We start from the raw sequence: 27700 nt of genomic DNA, 5'->3' as shown, positions 1-27700 counted from the left end.
TCTCCTTTGGCAATGATAGTAGTGATGATGAGATGATGATGATGATGATGGTGATATTGATATCAGCCAGCTTCTGAGGCCCAAATGTCCTCCATTTTGATCATGCCTAACGAACATGCATTTATATTAACATTTTAAAAAAAATCATCAAAAATTTTTGCATGTCCTCCATTTTTTTAAAAATGTGTCCTACATTTGAAAATGTCCTATATTTAATTATTTATTTTTTGGCTTCGGCCCCCCAGTTGTCTGAGGGACAGCAACCTGGCCCCTGGCTCAAAAAGGCTGCCTACCTCTGCCCTATGAGGAATGACTCAGGAAGCTGGGAATATTTGAAGGAATGTCACATTGAGGAGGGAGCTAGCTTGTTTTCTGCTGCTCCAGAAACTAGGAGTAGTTAATAATAATAATAATAATAATAATAATAATTACTATTTCTATTACAACAGTCTACAAATTACAACAATAAAACATGTCAAATACATAGCTTAAAAATACATCACTATCAATACAGTACAATACCATACAGTTGAGGCAAGCTATAGGAAAAGAGATTCCACCTCAACATTAGGGGGTTGTTCCCACTAGGTGAAACCCCGCGTTCTGAATCGAATCCAAGGAGTGGCGTTCCTATTAGGATCCGATTTAAACCTAGAACGGTTCTAGAGCAACCCGCAATCGTCCCCACTACAAATCGAATCGTAGAGCGGGATAAAAATTTAAATCGAATTTTCCTCATTTAACGCGTGTTAAAAAAACACTAGGGTCTGACCTACGTTTTTCCCTTGATTCGAGTTAGGAACCGGAGCATTTAAATAGGAACGACAACCTTTGAAATCGGGTTAGATGGATGGGAGGAGCCGAGTGCGATGGGGCTGTCCTTGGGGGAGTTGCCCTTTCTGTCCCCATCCGTCGTGGCTGTGGCCATTTTTGCTTCCCTCACCCCTTTGTCCGCTGTGGTCTTTCAATAAGAGATAAGGATTATTTTTATTTTTTATTTTAATGGTTTACAGGCGCTTTAAGCGCCTGAAGTCCCGGCTGTTCAAGCGCCTGCATCTGCCGGTGGATTGCAACCTCCCCTCTGTGTGGGGAGAGCCCATTTCTAACGGAGGAGAGGCAGGAAGGGAAGGCTCCTCTCGAAGAGGCATTCCCTGCCCGCTTGGGCTCTGATCTCGCCCAGACAGGGAAGGGAAGGCTCCTCGCGAGGAGGCATCTGATCTCGCCCAGGCAAGGAAGGGCTCTGATCAATGGGGGGGGGGGGGATAGAGCCTTTCTCCCTCCATTTCTCAAATGGAATCTGCCTTCTCCTCCAACCCTGGAAAGAGAATCTTTGGGAAGAGTGCTCCCTCCCTGCTTTTCCAGCAGCCTCCTTCATTGATCTCTGGGCTCTCTGAAGGGATTCTCCCTGGCTGTCTTGGGAGACATGAAGAGGGGATGCTGTCATGGAAAACCTATCCCATAGTTCCTCTGGAAAGAGCTTGGGTTTCCTAAATTCGCTTTGCCAGAAGCCTCCCCCATTGATCTCTGTGCTCTCTGAAGGGATTCTCCCTGGCTGTCTTGGGAGACATGAAGAGGGGATGCTGTCTTGGAAAACCTATCCCATAGTTCCTCTGGAAAGAGCTTGGGTTTCCTAAATTCACTTTGCCAGAAGCCTCCCCCATTGATCTCTGTGCTCTCTGAAGGGATTCTCCCTGGCTGTCTTGGGAGACATGAAGAGGGGATGCTGTCATGCAAAACCTATCCCATAGTTCCTCTGGAAAGAGCTTGGGTTTCCTAAATTCACTTTCCTAAATTCGCTAAATTCACAAACAGTCAATGAAATGGAAACGATGCCAAAAGATAAATCGCTTCCAAATATTCCGGGTTAATGTTACGTCATTCTGACGTACTATTGATTGACAGCTCCAAATAAGGTATGGAGGAGAAGAATCGCTTTATTTAAACACCGATTTCATGCCAAGTAGGAACGCTTGCAGGTAAAAATTTCGATTTAAATAACCAGATGGGAACGATGAACAAAGCGATTCGGATAGCGGGATAAGAACAGTGTTATTTTGAATCGATTTTATTAAAAACGTTGTATTTTAAATCGTTTCAAATCTTAAGTGGGAACAACCCCTAGGAAGAACTTCCTGACAGTAAGGGCTGTTCGACAGTGGAACAAACTCCCTTGGAATGTAGTGGAGTCTCCTTCCTTGGAGGTCTTTAAACAGAGGCTGGATGGCCATCTGTCGGGGTTGCTTTGATTGAGATTTCCTGCATGGCAGGGGGTTGGACTGGATAGCCCTTGTGGTCTCTTCCAACTCTATGATTCTATGATTCCAATTCTTCTCAAAAAAGTGGTAGCAGAGATTGCCTCCCTACAGGAACGGGGCAGATGCTTTATTCTGTCCTCTTTGTCCTTTTTTCCCCAGGAGAAGCAAAACACAGAGCCATTTGTGAGCTCAGGTTTGTAAACTAACTGTTGGTTTACAGAAGGTTCCATAAGGAGGCATTGCAAACCCAAAAGTGGGCAAAGTGTGCCCCATGGGCCACATTTATGCTCTAAAATGCACCTAAATTACCTCGGGGGAGGGGGTGGAGGTCCTTTTCACCAAGCTTGGAGGCCCTCTAGATCCCCCAATGTAAAAACATATTTTTACAAAAATGTTGAAAATTTTTTTTGCCTCAAAATAATAATAATAATAATAATAATAATAATAATAATAATAATAAATTATTTATTTATAGCCCTCCCAATCACAAGGAATCCGGCAGGTTACAGCAATAAAAATACATACAGAATACAATAAATATTCAAAATTAGCCCCTTCCCACCCCTTCACACTCTCCAGGCTATACGAAGGCAGTTGCCATGGAGGGAGGCTCCTTCTCTTGAGGGCAGACCCGATAGTGTTGGGCCTGCCACCCTCACTCCCTCCAGGCTGGACGATGGCAGTTGCTCTCTGAGGCACCAAGAAAGGTCAAAAATATGGCAAGAACACCTCCATCTTTCTACAGAAACATGTAAGGACTCTGGGGGCTTAATGTGGCCCCTTAGCCTTCCAAAGGTGTCAACTTTTGCATTAGGCCATCCAGCTAGGGCATTTATGGCCTTTATTTATCTTATAGAGGCCTACTTCCATATCCCTATTTGTGTCCTTATACTGCAGATTTGCATATTTATCCTTTTGGAATTTTCTATTATCAGTTCAAGGATCATCTCTCCAGTCTCACTGCCGGTACTGGAGTATTTATTCTTGAACTTGAAGATTTTAGTTTCCACCTTCAAGGCATTCAAGTGTACAGTGGTACCCCGGGATACGAATTGATTGCGTTACGAAATTTCCGGGGTACGAAAAAGTTAGATTGGAAAAAACTGTTCCGGGTAACGAAAGATTTTTCGGGTTACGAAATTCATTTCGGCGCGTTTCGGCGCGAAATTCAAATGCGAAGCGCGGCTAGCGGCTTTCCAGCGCTAACGGAAAGCCTTTTCGGGTTGCGAAATGTATCGGGTTACGAACGGCGCCGCGGAACGAATTAATTTCGTAACCCGAGGTAGCACTGTATTCATATTTCAACAGTGTTCTTCTATAGCCACAGGGGCCAGCCTGATACGCTGTCTGGTATGCTGGCCTATTTGTCAGAGTATGAGTTCTTGGTAAATCACAAAAAGCCATGTGAGAAACAAACTACACTTGTCCTTCCGTATTCACTAGAACTGCAAATAACAAAAACACCATGTTTTTACCTAAGAGGACACCTCTCTAGGAATCTATAGGTCTTCCAGTGCAACTCTGTGGTCAATGTCCAACCGACACTGACCACAGAGCTACACCGGAGGAGCATCAAATGCGTAGTAGAGGAATCTCTGGGTCTTTCAGTGCAACTTTTAGTTAAAGTTGACCACAGAGTTGCACTGGAGGATATTCTTAGAGAGAACTTATTAATCAAATCTGTGAATAATCAAATCCGTAAATATCAAATCTGCAAATATGGAGGGATGGATGTACTTTGGGGAACTCCTGGACACCCATAAGTCGCATCACTCAAGGACCTGTTCAGGGTACTTATCTCTTAAAAATGCTACTCAGGCTGGCTGGGACCATATTGCCAGGACTCAACAGTCCACAGCCTGTGCTCCCCCACAGGGGAGCTGAACTTCATAAATAGGTTGGATCTCAGAACAATTCTCCTGGTCTTTCAGAGATTGTTGCTTGTAGTGGAAAGATCACTTTCTGATTTGAATAGACAATGTGGTAGCCATATTGCATCTTAACAGATGTGTGACTCGGTATCCAAGACCCTCCACAAGGAGGTGAATCTTACGTACTAGGCAGAGAACCATGCACACTTTCCCTTTTGGTCCAGCCCACTGAGGGAGTCATCAATAAAGAGACAACCCTCCACAGTAGGTCCTTGATAGACCTAGGCCCTAGGGAATCTATCTAAAAGTGGAGGACTGATCAGGTCACCATAACACTCCTAGTATGTATGTGAAACCACATGGAAGATTTTCCTTCACTGGTGCAAAGAATCCAGTAGGAAAATATAGATATTGAGGTACTGGAATTCCTTCAAGTTATTTTGAGTGCTAGCTTGAAGCTTAACAAACTGTAACAAAGTGTTCATCCATCTGTATTTCATGAATGGAGACAGTGAGTTTTGGTGTTTCATCCCCACATCACACACCTCAGACGTACTCTTTTATTCCTTCTAACAATACTCATCCCACCTAGTCAAGAAACAGGGCAAAAAGATGTGTTCACGTTAAAAATCTACCTAAAAAAACAGTTCACTACAGATACACAGAGAACTTGTTTTTCTCTTTCCCTTCCCAATCCCTTTGGCAAGATGTTTTTTTCCTTCCTTGGTAGCTAAGTGTACTGGCGTATGCAATGCCATCACTTGGACAGCTCCTTTTTCCTTCATTGGACACTACACATGGAAAAATACATCTCAGCACATGCAGTGTTTGAGTCCTTAGGGAGGTGATCATTCCTGTAGTGCCTTCACTGTGACCCCTCCATGATTGATAGCTGCCTTGCTTCTCTTAGATCCCATTAGTTGAATAGCTCCTTTTGGCAGTCTAAGAATAATATATTGGGTACAGGGACGTAGCTAGGATTTTAGGAAGGGGGGGGTCCAGACTAAGTGCCACCATTATAATGGGGCTTGGGTGCAGCGGCGCAGCAGCACTAACCATTCATTTTTCTAATGGAAGGGGGGGTCTGGACCCCAAGAAACCCCCCCCCTTTGGCTACGCCCCTGTTGGGTACTTAGTATAAAGCCTTATTCTAGACAGCAGTGAAGGAGGTAGCCATGCCCACCAAATAGTCACATAATGGTTCAGTCTGAAATTACATTAATCTAGCTTGGAGTCTCATACATTCCTAGAGAATCAGGTATTTCTACCTTCAATCTCACATTTCTGTGCTGGCTGAGAAAGCAGTCGTGAGGAGCTTCACTGCTAAGTAGTATATTCTTATTGCAATCATGTGACTTCTCGCTGGCCTGGAAGACAATGAGATACAATCCATTGATAGATGACTGCCAGTAGTCTAGAATAAACCTTTGCGGTCAGTATCCTTTGCATTGTTATTTCTTCATCCACTCAGTCAAATGTTATGTTCTCTTTTTGCAGCTGCCTACCCTAGCATGACATCCCACAATGTATAAATACTGCATAATGAGTCTGAGGAAGTAGATCAACAGACTCGACAGACCAGTGAGAAAGGCCGGCATCAGAGTGGAGTGGGGGCATGGCATCCGCAAACCCCAATTCTGCCCCCATGCTGGTGTGACGTCACATTCACCACCACATGATGAGTGGCATTACGGCGCTCCTCTGGCACTGCATCCAGATGACGCAGCGCCATAGGAGTGCTGAAAAGTGCGGCACTGGCAGCTATGACACCCTTTCCATGGTGCAAAAAAGAGCTGCTTTTTGTACCCCGGAAAGGCCAGATCGGGGGTGCGGCATGTAGTTGTTGCAGCCCCGCTCTGGCGCTGAACAGGGCGGCCTATTTAGTCCCCAAGTCTATGAAAGCTTATGCTAGAACTTCTTTCGCAGTTGGTCTCAAAGGTGCTACAAGATCCCTTTACATATTAGTCTGCATTTTACAGACTCACATGGCTATGTCTCTGAACTGTTTGCATAATGTTAGCATAGTGACTTCATAGAAAACTTGCCGTAGTGTCCCTTGTCTTTCAGGGTTTGTGATTAATATATTGTTTGTATGGATTGTTCTTAATTATTCTTGCAGTTGTTGTGCAAATACACAGGCTCTTCATACTCTTTACATATAATAACATTTCATACTAACCTATCAGTGTAATGGGTGTTGGCTTGCACAAGTAAAAATAATGTTCATATTTTGTCAATAGTTAAATGTCATTTTCTTTTCTCTTAGGCAATCAGTGGAGTTTCATTAATAATAATCTACATACACAGAGCCTCAACAGGTCTTCAAAAGGCAACAGCAGTTTAGATAGATTATATTCTAGAAAGATCAGAAAGCAACTTGTTCATCACAAGCAGGTAATTCTGAGTTTGAAGTTGTGATCTCAGTTCTTTATATTTTGTGATGTCTGTCAGTTTCATGATGTCTGAAGTTTAATGCGCAGATTCCTAACCAAGGGAGCAAGTCATTACAGTGCACTGGTAGAAAAGTATAAATTGGAGGAAATTCCAGGTGCCTGGCTTTCCTGCAAAAACTATGAACCTAAGCAAAATTTATGCAAGTCTGACAGATATTGACAATACAATAATTGCAGACAAGGGACCTGAGGAGATCCTGTGCATGCTCTGCCAGGTGAAATAGCAGATTTCTTCCACCTGGGTAGAAAAGGATCTCACATGAGTCTGAATCTTTGGTGGGAGGAACGTGGCAGAAATGTTGAGGAGCCACTAATATACCTGTGGCACTAATTATACCATCTCCCTGCCCATTCATCAGGAACACTTGCCATTGAGGGGAGCACACACCAGCTATCTGCTGCTATTCAAAGCCTGTAAAAGTTTGCCAGTTTCTGGAACCTTAAAGCTGCTATTTAAACTGGTTTTGTCATTCACTTCTGCCAGCAGCCTTTTAAAAGTTTTATCAACTTTAAAAATAAACCTTTAACTTGACCATCATATGAGAGTACATATCTATATTGCAACTAATTGCTTATATTTTCATATACTTCTGTTAACATTTTCTTTTAGCAACTTAACTTATTAAAAGCAAAGCAGAAGGCTTTGGTGGAACAGATGGAAAAAGAGAAAATACAAAGCAACAAAGGATCATCCTATAAACTTTTAGTAGAACAGGCAAAACTAAAACAGGCCACGTCAAAGGTATGATGTTCTGCAATTATCTTTATTGTCTTTGGCAGAAAGACCTGTTTCTGCAAATTCAAATATGTTCTGGGTTCATTTTTTTCACAAAAATGATTTCATTATGCCTCTTAAGGGCTTAATTTGCTTTTTCAGTTACCTGATATATATGCAATTTCGGAACTGCTCCATTATTCTGACATAGGCACCTGTTAGTTCCTCATAGTAAAAACTACCCTGGGGACTTTAGTGTGGTGCTTCTTTCTGATCACAGTTTTTAAATCTGCTTCTACAGTGCTGTAAAAATATGGCAGTATATGAAACATGTATTTAAAGGATTTTGATTATTATTTCTTTTACACCATTATTTTATGTTCTAGATCCCTATGTGCACTGCTGGCTTTGTGGGCCTAAAAAGATTTGGACTTATATTTCTTAATCATAGGTTCCCTCCCTTCTCTGTTTGCATCACAAATTTATTTTAAAACTGAATTTTCAAAACAGTTTGTGATATGACATGTATGAATGCTGTTCAAGAAAAAATGTTGTGATCCACTAGCCATCCTTTAACCCCGAGTTTTTAGATTCCAGCTTCAATTAATCCACTTAGAAAGTGCTAAGAAATAGTGTATTAAGGAATTCTGTAAATTTGCCACTTATCTCAGTTCATGTTATGTAAGCATAGTTTTAAAGTAGCTGATAAAAAAGGAGTATTGCTAATTAAGTATGATTTTTCCCCTATCTGCAAATCTTCCTCCTCTTCATGAGGTTTTACTTAGAATATATGAAAACAGAATGATGGTATCATATCTGCTCCCACTTTGCATTGTGCATTACCAGATTCAGGCTATACTAATTATCTTCATGTTGGAATATTTATCCTGAAGGAGTGGCAGACATTTTGCATATTTACATCAGAGGGAAACCTTTCCCAGGATTGCTCCTTTGTTGCTAGGGAATATCTAGATGATCTGTATATCCTATTTTTAAACAAGTTGTAAAGATTACACCTAGCATAGTTGGTCCTATGTGGTTAGAAGCGGATAAAGCCAAAAGTATTATACCGAAGTATTAGACCAAAGAAGCTCTGAATCTTTAAATAATCTGTGCTTTAGATGGCATTCTATTTAGTCACCAAAATTAAGCCTAAATACAAAATGGTGTAGACATTCAGGAGGATATGCCTTGTTGTGAAAGCGAAGACTTGATCCTTTTGAAATAACTTATAGATGGCATTATTTTAGGAATAAGAAATAAGGAAGATGAAATATGGTCCAAAATTGTTTCAAAGACTTTTATACTCTTTTCACATAAGATATACTTCTGACGACTAGTAGGGCACCAACAAAAACAGTAATATGTTCTAATTGTAATGGATGACTTAGTACACATTCTGTTCTGTCCTTAACATTAGGGGTGATGGTCTCGTGTCTTTTCAGGGAAAATGGGGGGGGGGGGGGGGAGACTATCAAGTAATATGGGGTAATGCTTGTAACAGTAGCATAGATAAACTGACAATTCTGGAACAGAATTACTTTAAAAATCTACCTGATGGTTACCTTAGCCGATATAAATTAATTTATAATCTGACACAGCCTTTTGATATCTGTTAGCCTTTATTGTATAATTTCATACAATACAGAATGTCACAAGCCTGTCAAAATAACCATGATCATGAACCAGAAAGATTTATGAAAATTGTTTTGTAGGGAAATTGATAGTTTTATTTCCTTTTTGGAATAAAAAGTTTGAAGATTGTATTAGAACATATTAATTTGGTATGATGATTTACACTTTAATCCTGCATGTTTACTGAAAAACAGGATCCACTAAGTTTAGTGGAACTTACTCACAGGTAGGTATCTAGGTATGCAAAATTAGAAATATTTTCTAATATAGATAAAAGCAATGTTTTCATCCCTTTTTGATGCTGATATTAAAGAAGTTTTGCAGTTTTAGGTTTTCCATTATTACTTGTATATGAAATTGATATATGGTACATAACTACATTAATTTACTTTGTTTTTAATGAGTTGAGTAATTACAAATATGTTTTATGCTTCTGACTTTTGCAGCACTTTAAGGATCTAATTCGTTTGCGTCGGACTGCAGAGTGGCCCCGTTCTACGTTAGACACAGAAGTATCAACTACAAAAGAAACTCCAGAAATTGAACCTCTTCCATTTACATTAGCACATGAACGTTGTATCTCTGTAGTACAGAAGTTGGCACTCTTCCTGTTGTCGATGGATTTTACTTGTCATGCAGATCTGCTGCTGTTTGTATGTAAGGTACACAGCATATTAAGTCATTATTCACAAGCATTTGAAAAGGATAAAGAGAAATTCTGAAGCCTGTATTTCACTGTGTCTGGTTGGAATAGCAGTTGTTATGAAATTCTTTTTTGATATTTATCTAGTGTTTTCCATGCAGGTGCCTAAATTAGAACCAGTGGGGTAGTGGTTGTAATTTTGGGAGATTGGGTTTTGTTGTCATAGAGCCTCTGTTGGTCATGTAGCTCACATGATGACAAAAGATCAGTCTTGATCTCATCCTAACCTACAGTGCTGGGGAGCTAAAATTAGGCAGTCCAAGTAAGGCTGCCTTGAGCTCTATGGAAGGAAAGAGTAATGATACAAATGTGATGATGGGATCTAATACGCTTAATCTTTAAAAGCTGAGCTTGATTATAGCATTGTGTCACAGTGGAATCCATCACCTTCCAAATAAAAACACCATGGTTTAAAATAATTGTCTGCAAATCTTTAATATTATCAGAAAATATATTTGGGAGGCACAGATATTTTTCACACTTGCTTCAAGCAACATTGATCATTAAATACATATTTATCTTGCCCCTCTTGTTAAACTCTGTTTGCCTGAAATAAACTGTACCCTCACTGCACCCATGCTGAAACTGAGATGGTAGTTTGTGCCTAGTACTGTATGTTTCAAAGCAAGATGTCCTTCTGCTTGTGCAGGTTTTGCCTGTCTTCCTGTATAATGTAACAACCTTTATCTCATTGGAGGAAATAAATAAAACTTCTCATGGTTAGCCCCCTACCTCCACCCCTGCATAGCATAGTAGGGGGGTGAGAAAGGAAGGGATTAAAATAATATTTTTTTGTTTTGAAATGGGTTGCACCCCCCCCTCCCCCTGGCTGCAAAACTGTAACTATTCAAAAGGCAAAATGAAATATGGATCTCTGTTCTTCTGTTTTTGATTGATTAACATTTTATTTCCAGCAGGCAGTCATAGAGGCCAGAAATTGCCCCCTTTGGCCCTCCAAAATTACCCATCCCTATAGTATTCTTTAATAGAATACAACTGATATATTAAAGCTGGAATTTAGGAAGTAGTCTTCCTTTCTTGATTTTTTTTTTCAAAATTACAATTTTCTAACATGAAATGAAAAATAAAAATGGAAGAAATAGAAATAGAAAAGACAGGTATGAAAGGGATTTCCTTCCCCAACTAGTTGCATCTGGGCTGATGTGCAGCTCAATTGCTATGTGAGATGTCATTCCAAAAGGGCTGTGTATAATTCTTGGTACAACTTAGGCCATGTCCAGACTGGCCTGAAAGGCTGGCCTGGGGACAGAGTCAGGAGTAGCGTCCTGACTCTGCCCCCTACTCCACCCCCCAAGGCACCCTGATGCCGCGTGCCGCTCCAGACGGCACGCGGCATCATGGCGTGCCTCTGGTGCTGCGTCCAGATGATGCAGCACTGAAGGAGCACCATACAGTTGTGCTGTTGCAGCTATGCCGCTTTTTGCAGCTCCTTTTTGCCCCCTTGAAAGGCCGGATCGGGGCTGCAGCATGAGGTTCCTGTGGCCCCAATCTGGCTGGAGGCTGCCCCTTTAGGGCTGTTTATACAGCCCCTTACTCTTCTGTTATTTTAATGAATGCATCTTTCATCAGTAGCAGGAACCCAACTATTTTACAGCTTGTTTGATACTTTGTTTTTATTTGAAGGCATGAATTTTTAAGGACAGCATAGCTTAAATCAATGCCTGGTTTTATAGTGAACTTTAATGTTTATATTATGATGAAGAGCTCAAGTTAGAATCATAGAGTTGGAAGAGACCACAAGGGCCATGCAATCCAACCCCCTACCATGCAGGAAATCACAGTCAAATCATCTCTGACAGATGGCCATCCAGCCTCTGTCTTTAAACAGAGGCTGGATGACCATCTGTCGGGGATGCTTTGATTGTGATTTCTGGCATGGCAGGGGGTTGGACTTGATGGCCCTTGTGGTCACTTCCAATTCTATGATTCTAACTTGAGCTCTTCATCATAATATAAGCATTTGCTGTCATGAAGGAACCACACAGATTTCCACAAATCTGAGAATCCCTTTTGAGGGGGCAGAACTGTGCAAAGGTGTGGGGTTTTTTTAGATGCCCAAATCTCATTTAATGTGTTACCTTAAGCATCAGTTTTTCTTACATTTGTGCTGTTTTCCATTTCAATTTCAGGTTCTTGCAAGAATTGCCAATGCTACAAGGCCTACAATTCATTTGTGTGAAATTGTAAATGATGCTCAGCTGGAAAGGCTATTGTTGCTTCTGGTTGGAACAGATTTCAACCGAGGTGATATTTCTTGGGGAGGAGCATGGGCTCAATATTCTCTGACTTGTATGCTCCAAGATATTCTAGCAGGTTTGTTCATACCAGAATTTCTTTAAACACAGTGCTAGCAATAGCAATAGTAGAAAGCATGATAGAGATAACAGAGAGCCAGCATATTAAGATGAAATGGGCTACATTTTACTGACTAACCAGTTTCTAACCATTTGGCATTGAAAGAGGGAAGAGGCAGTTTTATTTTCAGCTGCTCGAGTGAAGTGCAGTTAGCTGAAATTGCTGGATAAACAGTGTCAATTGGAAAACACCATCTAGGTATTTGAAAAGCCTCTTGTGAGTGAGCACCTTTTTGCAGCCAATTTGAATTTGGGAGAGTGCCACTTTCTGACCCGTTGGTGATCAAAATGTGAGATGTGCTATACTTTTAGGGGAGGGGGTAAGATTCCTACTTTATGGTGGATCTGATCTTACTGAATTTGTTTTTCCTAAAACAGAGCTAGGCTGCTTGGTGTCCTGAAGGTTTTTCAAGGAACCCTTAATCGCTAGCCATTAGCCATAGAGGCTTGATTTATAGGAATTGTATTCCAAAGCATCTGAAAGGCAAAAGGTTACCAACCAATTCTTGGCCTAGACAGAAGTCTTGGACATAATTATTGATTGTTAATGTAAGCCTTAAGTTTCCTGTATTTAGTTGCTGATGCCCCAAAGAAACTGCTACTACTCATAAATTAAGGAAATCTAATTTTTTAAAAATAAATTCTGTTTTACATATTTTCAAAAAGGGCTGAACAATGCCGAATATAGGTATTGGCTGAAATATAATATCCTTTAAAATATGAGATTGAATGCTGTGAGTATTCAGGCAGATTAAGTAATCTATTTTGGCAAGCCATTTTGTTAAATTAATCATCCTCCTTGGAATGTTTAGGAGAACTGTTGGCTCCAATCGCTGCTGAAGCCATGGAGGAAGCTGCAATGGGAGAAGAGGCTGGGGCTTCAGCTGCAGACTCTGATGATGCCCTTCAGCAGTCAGCAGTTCAGTTAGTGGAAACTATTGATGAGCCTTTGACGCATGACATCACAGGTAAATATAGATAGTTTGCAGGATAGAACTAACTTCAAATAGCTGCTTTATTTTTTCACTTCAGTAAATGTATCTCCATTTCAGTAGTTGAAAATGTGGGAGATTTAAAAGGCCCATGGTAACAACATATTGGTAATCTTACTAAGTTGTAATCTATCTCACTCCTAGTAGTAGCTTTTTCTATGAAAACAATTTTTGTTAGCTCCATTTAAAGAAAAGGCATTGGCTCTGGTTATAAGGTAATTTAAACAAGGTCAAAGCAAATACGTTTCCTGTGTCCTCCTGTCTCTTTGGCAGCACGCTGTTTCCCCCAGAAAACCATTCTGGAGGGTTTGATTGTGATTGAGTCCCTAAGGCAAGGGTGATAACCTTTTTTCAGCCCAAGGGCTGAATTCATTTTTGGAGTGGTGGACAAGGGCAAAGCTGAACTGGTTAAAGTATACTTTAAATTTGGGCTCTTACTGCCACTAATAACACATTAGGAGGGTCTTTTCAGACTTTTAGACTCAAAAAACAATATAGAAGCTGTAAACAACCAAATGACAGTGTTGTGTGTAAGGCAGATTGTGGAGAACTCCAGAAAGAGCCCGATTTGACTCCAGGGATGAGTTCTTCCCAGCTAGGTCCAAAACAATGAGAGATAAGTGTGAAATCTGGCAAATTGATTTGAGTTTACTAATCTGTCACCACTGCCATGCCCCTTCCCACATGGTCTAGGAATGCAATTCCAATCCTCTGGGCAGACTTTTTGGAGATGCAGATGACTATAGGGTAGAGAAAGGTATTAGAAGCATTTGGTGAACTTTCTCAACTTATTTTAGAATTTTTGACCTTTTGTGTGCACTTGCTCACTTACATCATTTTTTTTGCCTCGGTGGAACATAATTGCTTGTCACCTAATTGACAAAGCTTCTCTCACTTTAGTCATTGAAATATAGATAGCAGCCTATACATCTATGTTTGTGTGAAATCACTGCTAGTTTTGCACTCTGTGTTAGATATCTTGGAATATGTTAAATAACTGTTCCAAAAGATGCAATTTTATCATTTTATTTTTCATGCAGTATTCAATATTTGAGGGCTTGATCCTGTCCATGACAGTTTCAGTGGTCACTTAAGACCTGTGAAATATAGCATTGTGCAATTCTGCCTACCTTGTGTATCCCCCACCTACTAGTACCTTGATGTGCAGCACAATCTTCTGCACCAAGGAGTATAGAGACATATGCAAGTTTCAGTTTTCATGTTAGTTGTTGTGTTGAGTATATGCAAACTGAGAGGGGAAGGTGGAAAAATCAGCAATTTTCTGGAAAACTACTGTGTTTTTTGGCACCTGTCATGACATTTTTAGCTAAAAATAAGACCAATAAGTATAGTTTTGTTTTCAGTCAGTTGTAGGGGTAGACACATGATAAAAGGGAAACTATTGGATTTTGATGGCATTTGTTTCATTTTTGGTCAATTTATTTTTCCACTTTTGGTTGGAGGCCTGAAGAACATTATATGAAATTGGGAACTGTATATTCCCCATAGGCCACAAATTCCCCACACTGTGTTATAAAAATACCAGTATGTGCAGGTGTTGTCACTGTGGAGCAGATTAGGTTCCAGGTTCCACAGCTTTAAAATAGCTGACTTTCTAGTTTTTGCTAGTCCTGTCTGTTACAAACTGTTAAGTGTACGTTGCAGTATTAAGCTCTTTGAATCCCCTAAAGGTACTCCACCTCTGTCATCTCTGGAAAAAGATAAAGATATTGATCTTGAGTTACTGCAAGACCTGATGGAAGTAGATATTGATCCTTTAGATATTGATTTGGAAAAAGATCCTCTTGCTGCAAAAGTCTTCAAGGTATGATGCACATGCATTTTAAAAAAAGCTTTTACCTACATTATGGTACTGTTTTTTCCAAAATTATATTATTTCCTGTTAGAAGTACAGGTAGAGTTTCCCTTATCCAAAATGCTTGGGACCAAAAGTGTTTGGGATCTTGGACTTTTTCAGATTTTGTAATAGTTGCATAACCCATGTCTAAACATGGAATTAATTTATGTTTTGTATAGACGTTATATACATATCCTAAAGGTAATTTTATATACAATATTTTAAATAATTTTGTACATGAAACAAGATTGTGTACATTAAACTGTCACAAAGCAAAAGTGTCACTTTCTCAATTACCCATGTGAGCAATGCTGGATTTTGGAATATCTCGGATTCTGGAATTCTGGATAAGGGAGACTCAACTTGGACAGGGACACTGGGAATCCAGAGTTTGAATCCTTCCTTGAACAGCTATGGAAACCCACGGTGACCTTTGGAAAGTGAAACTCTCTTAGCCTCTGAGGAAGTCAATGGCAAACACCTTCTGGACAAATTCTGCTAAGAAAAATGAGAGATAGGTTCACCTTAGGGTTATCATAAGTCAGAAATGACTTGAAGGCACACAACAACAACTATTATATGCACAAATACGAGCATTGGATGACACAGTGTGTGTTGTGTGTGCGTGCATGCACATGTGTATGTTTTTAAAAAATAAATAAATGTAAAGCAGACTTAACTTTCATGATCCCTAAAAGGAGTTAAGAACCAAGTCCATTGTTTTGAACATTTCCAGTCTATATTTGTTAAGTTAGTCACCCTATAACCTATGTCCTGTAGGCAACAGACAATTGTCCTAATTTTGAAAATAATGTAAAAGCAGAGTAAAATATAATATAATACAGTATAATTAAATGAAACATAGAAGTCCAGTAAAAAGGAACAGCCGTTCCTGGACAGAAAATAACATTCCACACATATTCATGCAATCTAAGCTCAGCAGAGAGCTGACACAACCATAAAAGCTACTTCTTGGCCACAGTGAAGGAAGAGATTAAAATATTATCAGTACTATAATAAAGTGTTGAAAAAAGGCCTGAGAGGACATATTTTTGGTACTAAAATAATATTAATATTTTTAGCAGCTGATCTTGTCCAGAATTCGGGGAGGAAAAGGAAGTTAAACTTTCTCCCTCCCCCAATAATTCTGAAGCACCCTGCATTATAGCTTTCCAGTGTCTAGTGGTAAAACAGAAGTAGCAATGTCCATAGGGGCCCTGAGGGAAAAACAGAGACCTGTAAATGTCTTTCTTCTTCATGTCAACATTCTTTAACAGGGTCACCAAATAGTGATGAGGTTAATGCAACCTTTGAAACCAGAAATGCTCTGTCCTCCTGTCTTATTGGTCAGTATAACTGTGTGATCTGGAAATTAATTTGAGAAAATATTTGGAAGACATTTCATATCATCTGTTTCTCATCAGTGCATAGCAAAACATGTTACTACCTCTGTAGTGTATTTTAACTTTGAAATTACAGTTTAAACTCCATTTAAACTGTTTCTGTCTGAAGAATCTCTGAGTAACAGCTGCATATGTCATTTATTTCATTTGATAAAGCCTATAAGCAGCACATGGTATGATTACTGGGGTGCTGACTATGGTACATACAATTACAACCCATACATTGGAGGCGTTGGAATATCTGTGGCAAAACCACCAGCTACAACAGAGAAGAATGGATCACAAACTGTGAGCATATCAGTCTCCCAAGGTATGTTTAGCTGTATTCCTATCTTATAATCATTTGCCTTGCTTGAGGAATTACTGCTGACTTAGCTACCATGACCCTCATAGTGTGTGTGTGTGTATATATATACTCGACTATAAGTCGACACCATGTGTAAGTTGAGGGCAGGTTTGGGGGCCAAAATTATGGAATTTGGCATGACCCATGAATAAGTCGAGGGTAAACCTGTCTGATCCATGGTGACTTTTTGCAATTTCTGTGCTGTGGTGGTCAGCAGTCACTTTTCTGCTGTGGTGGGGAAATACTAAAGAGCCACAGTTGTGGACATTCCCCCCCCGGCCCCCCCAGCATTGCAAAAGGCCTTCAGAGACAGTAGAGGGGGTTGGTGTTTTGGTGAGAGTTCCCAGCTGCAGTAAACACCAGCTGCAGTTTCTCTTCCCCTGCCTTCTCTGGCTCTTCTTCACCACTGGCCAGGCCACCCATGGTTGTCTCCATGCAGCCCAGTTATCTCCTCCTCCTCCTCCTCTCCACTTTCTTTGACAGTGGGAAATCAGGCAACAAAGAAGAAGCAGAGAAGGTAGGCAAAAGATGAGAAACTAGCTGCCCCTTGAGCCATGGTTCTTAGTCTTTTGCCTGCCTTCTCCTGCTACTTCTCTGCTTGTCCGTCCACTCTCCATTGACCACCTTGTCTTCTCCTCCTCCTCCTCTTCCTTTCCTGTTTGGGGAAAAGCTTACCAGCTGCAAACAACCAAGAGAGAAAAGGTGACTGGACAGCAAAGCAGCAGGACAAGGATGAGACACCAGCCATCTGTGCAGGCTTTTTTTTTCTTTTCTCACCTCCTTCGGCTGCTTCATTGCTTGTTTGCCCAATCTCAGTTTTCTGCAGCCAGCCTGCTTAACTCTTCACACATACACACACACACAGAGGAGGAGGAGGTGGAGATGGAATCACGTGGGCTGCAAACAGAGAGCAGAGGCTTGTCACTGTCTCCTCCTCCTCCTCTCCCCAAAATCCATAACCTTGGACTCAAAATGTGCCCTCAGCTTACACATGAGATCGACTTATAGCCGAGTATATACAGTATGCTTCAAAAGTAGTGTGGTTTATTTGGAGATGGGGTTGTTTCCAAAAACTCAAGTCTAATTACCTGCTAGGCAAGTAGTACTTGTCATTGGTTGCTCTTGGTTGTGTCAACTTGGTAATGCTTATTCAGTTTGTATTTGACCCCAGAACTAATCTTTCTATGAATGGTATTGTATTCCTGAAGTGAAGAGCTCTTCTCTGAAATTATTTGCCTAATTCATTGGCTACATTATCAGTTATGCAACGGTTTTTTATTTCAGTTTTGATTCGACCCAAAGGACTATCTGTGTCTAATGTAATAAAACTATTTTGTGTTAAAACATTTTATTTATTTGGTGTAATTTAAATTTTGATTTTATGTTGTTTTCCTAAGCTTTAGATGCTCGTTTAGAGGTTGGACTTGAGCAGCAAGCGGAATTGATGCTGAAAATGATGTCTACTCTGGAAGCTGATTCTATTCTGCAAGCATTAACCAACACATCTCCTACATGTAATTTTGCACGGTTAAACATCTTTGAATGTTATGGTAATCTTTTCCTTGCTAAGACAAGATGCTCTAGAGTACATTTATTCAGTAGTTATGTAGCCTATATCATATATGAACTACACAGGCTTCCCTGCATTTTGATTACTTGCTTTCTTACTACGCTTTTTCAAAACTTGCAGTAAGTTCTATTAATTCTACAAGGGATTCATTCTTTCATCAGTTCTTTCTGCCTACGAGGATAGCTTGGGATGCCTCGCATGCCTGTGCAGTCCCAAGGCTTACCTGCAGAAAGAAGAAAACTCTCCTTGATTTCATGGAACTTATATGTGTAATTTGTAAGGGAAACAGCAGAACTTCTTCCTATGGGGAATTTTTAGTGGCCAAAATGGTTTTGCAAGCTAAAAGAAAACACCCTGTGTTCCACTTTTCAGCCAATTCTACTTTCTGACAATCCTCTGGTCCCTAACTCATCAGGTACTTAATCAGTGTACTTAATTAGTAAGCAAACACCTCACATTTTCTACTTGTTCCCTTTTTAAGCTACTTACTATTTTATTATGATACAACATGTGAGAAATAGAAAATTGAGAAATGGCTGGTCTCTACACACTAGGGATGATAAATCTTGATTTCTCCTAAGTCCCAACAGATGTCAAAAACAATGAAACAGTTTTTTGTCCCACAACTACAAAACAACTCAAATCCCCCCCTGCCCTATGCACAACAATGCCCATTTTTCAGGAAGCTATCCAGATCTTTTTAGGAACTGTGCTGCCTTTTCTGAAAACTGCCCAGTTTCCAGTATAGAAAGGACTGCTTTCAGGCAGACGTGTGTGTTTTGTGCAAGATTGCTTTTTTCCATTGGATGCTTCGCTGCATTGTTTGAATACATCTATAGTGAGTAGTTACCATATATACACAACTGTAAGTCAACCTCATGTACAGTGGGCTCTACCTATACATGGGGGTTCCATTCCGACTGACCCCACACCCCTATGGCGAAAACAGACTATGCTGGAATCCTATGGCACCCGCACCATTTTGTCTGCTGGGGCTTGCCATCCACGTGAGCTCAGATCTGCGGCTGGCAAGCCCGCAGATGGCGTGGACAAACTGTATAAGGCGAGGGCAGGTTTCGGGGCCAAAATTATGGATTTTGATATGACCCATTGTTAAATTGAGGGTAAAACTTAGAAGCATGTAACAAGGGATCTAAAGGATGATGCAAAGCAAAACAATGGCAAAGGACTTTCCAGCAGGCATAACTGTTTGTGCTCATCCTAAAGGTTGGATGGACGAGAGAGTAGAGGGGGGTGTCAGTGTTTCCAGGACAGATTGTACTTTTTACTTTCACCATGGAATGGTTCCTTTTTTAATGAGAGTTAAAGTATGTAGTATATAGTATGTACATTGATCCATGGATAAGTCGACTCAGTTTTTGGGGGGTCAATTTTTTAATTAAAATTTCTGGAATTATATATGAGTATATGCAGTAGTTTTGCATTTTCTGCACTTTCCCCAGGTATATAGCAAAATGTATGTGAGTGAGGGTGTTCTCAGGAAGCTGTGCATTTTTCTTTGCCTAGGAAAATAGACTATGAACATAGGTTTTAACTGCAAAGCTGTACAGTTTCTCAGAGTCTCATGCAATTCTCAAAAGCTAAGTTGTTCCAGGAACACAAAAAAAAGTTCCTGAAATTTGTGGGAACTTCTGATGTGCTGTTTTTCTTTCTGGCTGAGTTTCTCAAGGGTTCAGGAACTCCAGATTCATCCCTGTTGAGAAACTGACAAATGTGCATTCCATCCCTACTATATACTATACTATACTATACTATACTATATATATGGCATAGTCAGGGAGTCTGCTGAGAAAGCAGTTTCAGTCTTTTAGACCAAATTGAATGCAAATACACCAGGTAATCCACTTTATAATTAATCCCAGGATTGAGGTGATGATTTCAACAAGCATTGATTCAATAATGGTTCAGTCAAAAAACAGTCCTAAAGGATTGGTTTCTAAAATTTACAGCTTGTTGTTGAGAGTGTTTTTGTTTTGTGGAGTTCACATGGGCTGAAGCAGATTTAAAGAAAAGATCTGAAAACACAAATTGATCAAACCATTTAGAAAAAGACTGCTTTGCAGCTAAAACTAGGAAACACATTTAAAGGTGCTCAGTAAGGCTAGTTGTATTCAAAGACATAGCCACATTAATCTACCATATATACTTGTCTATAAGTCGAAAAATATACGCTCCAAAATGGACTCCAAAATCCTGGGTCGACGTATATACAGGTCAGTATGGTAATCCCCTTGCCGAGGCTGTGGTCATGGAAAAATCTGGTGAGGAAGGGAGAGAAGGCAGGAGAGAGAGAGAGAGATTGGGGGAGGGGATTGGAGGTTTGTATCCCCAACTCCCCCTGCCGAGGCTGCGATCATGGCAAAAGCCAATGAGGAAGGGAGGGAGGAGAGAGAGGTGATAGGGTTTGTTTAATAGTGAAACACGTGCTACTAGGAAGTCTCCAGTGGTCTATTGCATTGTCTTGGAATAAAAATGACAGCAGTGGCAGTGGCTTTTTGGCACTTCCCTGCCTTGGCAGACAGAGGTTGCTTCTCTGCTGCAGCGGGATAGACTCAAAGGGCTACTGTAGTTCTTATTTTCCATCCAGGCATTGCAAAAGACCTCCAGAGAGAGTAGAGTGTTGGTGCTTCTTCTGTGTTCTCTTCAAATGGACAAAGATCTTGCCTCTCCCGACTGTGCTTGTTTCACCACTGTTCCTGTAGTACAGAAAGGAGGGCCTTTATTTACTTTATATGCGTGTGATACTGCAATAAATCCAAGCAAAAGTCTACCATCCATCCCACTGTTAAAACAGTAGGTACTTCAAAGTAGGAAAATTAGCATTTGCTCTCTGCAATATGAGTTGTGCAAAAAAATGAGAACTTTTTACACAGCTTCATTCAAGCTAAAAGTGATTGAATATAAAAAGGATCCAATAATTGTGCAGCTGTAAGACATTTTGGCATCAATGAAAAACTTGTAAGAGACTGGAGAAAACAAGACTGAAGGAAACAAGAGTTCAATAAAAAACTGCGTAGCAAACCTGTGCCTTTTGAACTAGAAAAGGATCTAAATGCTTAGGTCTCAGAATGCAGACAAAATGGCTATGTTGTGACCTGATCTAGCATTCGGATAAAGGCACTTTAGATGGAAAAATAACAAAAAATATTCAGTGACTGAAGGCAAGCACAGTTCAGAGCATCAGCTGGTTGGTGTACACGGTTCATGAACCGCTATGGACTGTGCCTTTGTCAGTGAACAAAGATTGCATAGAAGTTGCCTAAAGAGTTAGATGAAAAGGTCATTTCATTCCATAGATTTCTTATAAAGCAGAGACAAAAGCATAACTTCGATATAGCTAACACTGGTAATATGGATGAAACCCCAATTACTTTTTATATGCTTGGTAATCGAACTGTAGCAAGTGATGGTGAAAAAAACCATACTTGTGAATACAACTGGTCATGAAAAGTTATCCTATTCTGTCTGGCAGATGGCACAAAGCTGCACCCAATAATAATATAAAAAAGAAAAACAATGCCAAAGAACTTAAAAATTCCATCAGGCATAACTGTTCGCATTCACCCTAAGGGCTGGATGGATGATGAAGGCAGTAAATGGTGGCTGTGGAATGTGTGGGGTAGGTGACCAGATGTGAGACTAAGATCACGCCCTTCATTATTGGTGTGGGATATGTTCCTTGAACATGTCACTCATTATACCAAGGGTGAAGCAAAGGAAATGGCGACTACATTAACAGTGATTCCAAGTGGCCTAACTTCAATGCTGCAGCTATTGGACATTTGCACCAACAAGCCTTTCAAGGCATGACTGCGCAATATGTTGCAACATTGGTTGTGTTCTGGACAAAAGCAGGGAACTTTATGAAATCAGACATTGATTTGATAACAAAATGGGTAAAGGTTGCTTGGGATTCAATTCCACCAGAAATGGTGAAGAAGTCATTCCTAAAATGTTGCATTAGTAATGCTATGAATGGTAGAGAAGTCAACGCCATCTACAAAGACAAAAATGAATTAGCATCAGACAGTGATTCAATGGATTCTGATAGCATAGATAAATAAAATAAATAAATAAACCTTTAATTTATATACCGCCTTTCCTTCCTATCAAAGCGGTTTACATCATTAAAACTCTATGATCCAAGTCATAGTACAATATATCAAACAATCCTTACAATTCCAAAAATACTATCCAAATTTTTAAAAACATATATCACAACAGTCGGGCATTGGATAAAAAACTTCATCCATTAGGGACCAAATTCTACAAGTCGAGAGGGTATGCTTTCCGGAAGAGATAAGTTTTTAATACCTTCTTAAAGGTTTCTAATGTCGGACTGAATCGAATCTTCCGGAAGCGTGTTCCAATGAGTTAGGGCTATTACAGAATAGGCTCTCTGGTGTGTTACTGCCAATCTTACTTTTGGCCATTCAAGGACATATTTCCCTGTTGTTCTGAGGGTGCGGGGCGGATTATGTAGGGAGAGACGCGCCCTCAAGTAACTCGGGCCTGAGCCATGTAGGGCTTTATAGGTAACGACCAACACTTTGTATTGCGCCTGGAAGCTAATTGGCAGCCAGTGTAAAGATTTTAGTACAGGTGTTATATGGTCGGTTCTAGAAGTTCCCGTGACCAGTCTGGCTGCAGCATTTTGAACCAGTTGAAGCTTCCAAACTTGGTACAAAGGTGGCCCCATGTAGAGTGCATTACAGAAATCCAAGCGAGAAGTTACCAGTGCATGTACTATTGTTTCAAGGGCCCTTTGGTCCAGACAGGGACGCAGTTGGCGTATCAGCTGAAGCTGGTACCAAGCAGATGATGTTTATGCTGATGATGTCACTGAAGAACAGTTCCACCATTTATTCAAGCAATCTAATCATGAGAAATTTGGGCTTTGAAGAATCTGAATAATTATTTGTCAGTTTTTCTGGGTTAAAATCAGGCAAAGTTATAAAGTTAAAAAAGAAGGTATTAAAAGCTTCCTGGAAACCTATGAACAGTAGCCTTTGGGATTGTCTATTCACCTCTTATGTGACCACAGTCCTTGTGATTTCAGCAGGGACAATCAGTGTGCAAACTTTTAAACTGTAATAACCATTGAAGCATGTTATTGGTTTCACTGAAATATACTTGTAGTTGAAAACTTATTCATACATTCCATTCTTTATCGAACTGTTCCTCTCAGTTCATTATAAAGACAATTCTTATGTTAAACAGGGTGTTATGATGTTGGTTTGCAGGGAATCATTTTTTTAAAGTGAAGTTGGTGCTTTATTACATCATCAAACCTGAACTCAAAAGATTTGTAAATTATAAAATTTATGGAAAATTATAAAATCATAGAAATTAGTCACTGCTAGTTCTTTGGCATTGTTTTCCTTTGTTTCATCCTTTAGATCCTTTGTTACATGCCCCTAAGTTTTACCCCCGACTTATCCATGCGTCATATCAAAATCCATCATTTTGGCCCCAAAACCTGCCCTCGACTTATACATTGGGTCGACTTATACACGAGTATGTACAATAGCTAGATATGCAAAGGGATCTTGTAACTCTTTTAAGATTAACTGAGGGACTGTGCAAACCGCCCCTAAAGGGTGGCCAGCAGGCGCCCCCATTTTCTCCAGATCAGGGCTGCGGCAACTGTACACTGCGGCCTCAATCCAGCCTCTCCAGGGTGCAAAAAGGAGCCACAAAAAGCGACTCCTTTTTGCACCCTGGAAAGGGTGCAATAGCTGTGGCGCCGCAGCTTGAAGGCACTCCTTTGGCACTGCGACGCCCCCAGGCCGGCCTTAAAGGCCGGTCTGCACAAGGCCTGAGAGAAAGAGGTTTGTAACATAAGCCTTCATAGACTGGGTTTACTGCAGATGTATCTGATTCATCTGATGGTATAGACCCAGTTTGCTACAAGATCCCTTTGCATTAATAGAGCTGTTCGTGCTAAATGCTGGGAGAAATTGTAATGCAGGCTCATCCGTGTGGTGACACTGTGGTAAGGACAACAGTATTTGGAGGAATGTATTTGAAGAAGTATCAAATGGACAAACAAGAAAATCCATCATCAGCTATGGGACTAGTAGCAGTTTACAAAGGAAATAAACCACTGCTTCATTAGGACCTATTTACATTCTTCTGGATGGCATATTGCTTCAAAATTGCAACCATATGTTAAAAAAAGAAAAAATAGAGTTCTCTCTTGCAGTGCAAAAATAAGGTTGTATGGGTGAATATTGATGGAGAAATGTTCTATATCAATTTGATGGGGTGTGGCATTACCATAGTTATGATAGACTTTGTGATATTATTTGTGGTGCTTCAAGTTGTCTCTGATGTATTGCAACCCTATCATAGAGTTTTCTTGGCAAGAATTATTATTTAAAGGAGGTTTGTCAGTGAGTGGCTCTAGTCTATAAGAACAACCTGACTCTGGCCAGGATACCTGTTCGGAACACAATCCACTTCGAGTGTATGTACCTCAACCTGAGGACCAGGGGTAGTTTGGGGATTCTGCTAGTCTACGGACCACCCCGTTGTCTAGCAGACTGCCTAACCAAACTGACACAGCTGGTCTCGGAGTTGCTGTTGGAGTCCTCCAGACTCTTAGTTCTGGGGGACTTCAACATCTCCCTCGAGACCAACTTAACAGGTGCGGCTCGGAGGTTCATGGAAACCATGACTAACATGGGCCTATCCCAACTGGTCGTTGGGCCCACACATTGTGCAGGTCATACACTCGATGCAGTTTTTAGTACCGAACAGGAATATCCATGGGCGGAGGTTATTAAAACCACCGCCTTGTCATGGACGGATCATTTCCTGGTCAAGACGGAACTAAGAGCCTCTATCTGCCCCTCTGGGGGTGGTGGACCCATTAGAATGGTCCGCCCTCGAAGGCTAATGGAACCAATTGGATTCCAAAAAGCCTTGGAGGGTTTAATGGTTGGAAATGCCGGTGACCCTGTCGAAGCTCTGGTTAACACTTGGAACACCGACATTACCAGGGCTATCGACACAATCGCTCCCAAGTGTCCTTGCCAACCCACTCTTCACTGTAAGCCATGGTATACACCAGAGCTTTGGGAAATGAAGCGGATTGGACAACGACTAGAGCACATATGGCGAAAAACTCGACTCTTATCTGACAAGACTCGCCATGGGAACTTTCTTTGGTCCTATCGGGAGGCAATACGTGCAGCAAAGAGACGTTTCTCCTCTGCACGTATTGCGTCTGCAGAGTCCCATCCAGCATAGCTGTTTAGGGTAGTAAGGGAACTGACGCAGGTACCCCCTGCGCAGAACCCTTTACTTAACCCAACAGCGGCCTGCTGTGATGCGTTTAACAACTTCTTTGCAAATAAAATCTCTCAGATAAGAGCCGACTTAGACGCCAGTATTGTAACAGAAACAATGGACGAGGTGTCCAGAGATTCCGTTAATGAGATTGTACTGGATCAGCTTCAGTCTGTGAGTACTGATGACATAGACAAGCTCTTTGGTAGAGTGAGGAAAACAACTTGCCCTCTCGACCCTTGCCCATCATGGCTGGCCATCCGGGGGGCGGGATGCATTGAGGAAGTTCCTTACGGATATCGTCAATGCATCCTTCAGGGAAGGACATATTCCATCTTGTCTGAAGGAAGCGGCTGTTAGGCCGCTTCTGAAAAAACCTTCCCTGCCCCCCTGGATATGAACAACTATAGACCAGTCTCTTTGCTACCATTCTTGAGCAAGGTAATCGAGAGGGCGGTTGCTCTTCAAGCTGTCTTGGATGAAACGGATTAACTAGACCCATTTCAAACTGGCTTCAGGACAGGCGTTGGGGTTGAGACTGCCATGGTTGCCTTGACCGACGATCTGCGTCTGAGCATCGACAGGGGCAGTCTGACCCTGTTGGTGCTTTTAGACCTCTCAGCGGCTTTTGATACGATAGATCATGGCATCTTCTTGGATCGCCTGAGGGGGCTGGGAATTGGAGGCACTGCATTGCAGTGGTTCTGTTCCTTTCTCTCAGGTAGATCCCAGAGGGTGCTGCTCGGGGACAGTTGCTCCAGTAAAAGGGAGCTCACCTGTGGTGTCCCACAGGGTGCTATTCTGTCCCCGATGTTATTTAACATTTATATGAAGCCACTGGATGAGATCATTCGGAGTTATGGAGCTGGGTGTTATCAGTACACCGATGACACCCAAATCTATTTCTCCATGTCTCATTCGTCGGCCTTGAATTCTGATGGCGTCTCCTCTCTCAATGAATGTCTTCGGGCAGTAATGGGCTGGATGAGGAAAAACAGAGTGAGGCTGAATCCAGACAAAATGGAAATGCCCACGGTAGCGGCCCCAAAACCAAGAATTGGGTTGCAACCTCCAGTCCTGGATGGGGTCACACTCTCCGTCAAGGACTGCGTTCGCAGTCTGGGGATACTCCTTGACTCGTCGCTCCTGATGTCGAACCAGGTAAATGCGACAGTCAGGAGCGCCTGTTATCAGCTTCGGCTGATAGCCAGCTGCGCCCTTTTCTGGAAGTAAGGGATCTTGAGACTGTTGTGCACGCGCTGGTAACCTCATGTCTAGACTTCTGTAATGCAGCTACCCTCGTGCTTGGTCCAGAAACTGCAACCAGTGCAGAATATGGCAGGCAGAGTAATTTCTGGAACATCCAGGAGGGACCAGATTACCCCAGTTCTAAAGTCCCTCCACTGGCTGCCCATTAGCTTCCGGACCCAGTACAAGGTGTTGGTTATCACCTTTAAAGCCCTAAATGGCTTGGGTCCAAGCTATCTCCGGGACCGCCTTCTTCCCCGACAATTCTCCCTGCGCACCCTGCTCCTCTGGGAGGAGCCTACTTCAGCCACAAAAATCTAGCCTTTTGACTACCTCCCAGAGGGCATTTTCCGTCGTCGCCCCCAGACTGTGGAACGGCCTGCAGGATGAGATCCGTCTACTTACATCCTTAGCTTTAAAAAGGCTTTAAAAAGGCTGTTAAGATGGATCTCTTCTGGCAGGCCTTCCCAGAATAGAGAGCCCGGCCTTAGAAAAACCTCTGGGAAAGATACTGCTGCTCCCACTGGTTGCTTGTTGGTATGATGTTGTTGACCTTCTGGTCAGTTTTTAACTTGTATGTTTGTTTGTTTGTTGTTATTGCTTGTTCTGTTTTTTTAAATATTGCATTGAATTTAATACTTTTTTAAGGAGGGGAGGGTACCAGGGATTTTACATGTTTTGTATTTTTAACTTTGTTAGCCGCCCCGATTGTTCTCAGAGGGGTGGGATACAAATAAATGTTGTTGTTGTTGTTGTTGTTGTTGTTGTTGTTGTTGTTATTGCCATTACCTTCTTTTTAGGCTAAAAGAGTGTGACTTGCTCAGTGTCATCAAGTGGGTTTCCTTGGATGGGTGGGGATTCTTACCCTGGTCTTCCAGATTCCTAGTCCAGAACTCAAAACATCTTGTTATACAAGTTATCAATTCATAAATTGTGTGAACTTTAATAATCTTACCTATATT

At 41.2% G+C, this 27700-nt stretch overlaps 1 protein-coding gene across 1 annotated transcript in view; it reads left to right on the top strand.

Annotated features, from left to right (window-relative positions):
• Positions 1-27700, top strand: part of BIRC6 (baculoviral IAP repeat containing 6) — a 241574-nt gene that overhangs the window by 97959 nt on the left and 115915 nt on the right. The window contains exons 33-40 of the mRNA XM_089529449.1: positions 6393-6520; positions 7190-7321; positions 9376-9591; positions 11783-11966; positions 12820-12975; positions 14691-14824; positions 16417-16570; positions 18004-18156. Of these exons, the coding sequence (XP_089385575.1) occupies positions 6393-6520; positions 7190-7321; positions 9376-9591; positions 11783-11966; positions 12820-12975; positions 14691-14824; positions 16417-16570; positions 18004-18156 (1257 nt within the window). The remainder of the gene's footprint in view (positions 1-6392; positions 6521-7189; positions 7322-9375; positions 9592-11782; positions 11967-12819; positions 12976-14690; positions 14825-16416; positions 16571-18003; positions 18157-27700) is intronic.

The sequence above is a fragment of the Sceloporus occidentalis genome, unplaced genomic scaffold, assembly GCF_023333645.1.
Source record: "Sceloporus occidentalis isolate IW3139 unplaced genomic scaffold, rSceOcc1.0.p SCAF_6, whole genome shotgun sequence".
Classification (NCBI taxonomy): domain Eukaryota; kingdom Metazoa; phylum Chordata; class Lepidosauria; order Squamata; family Phrynosomatidae; genus Sceloporus; species Sceloporus occidentalis.
This window is presented reverse-complemented; position numbering and strand designations above follow the sequence as displayed.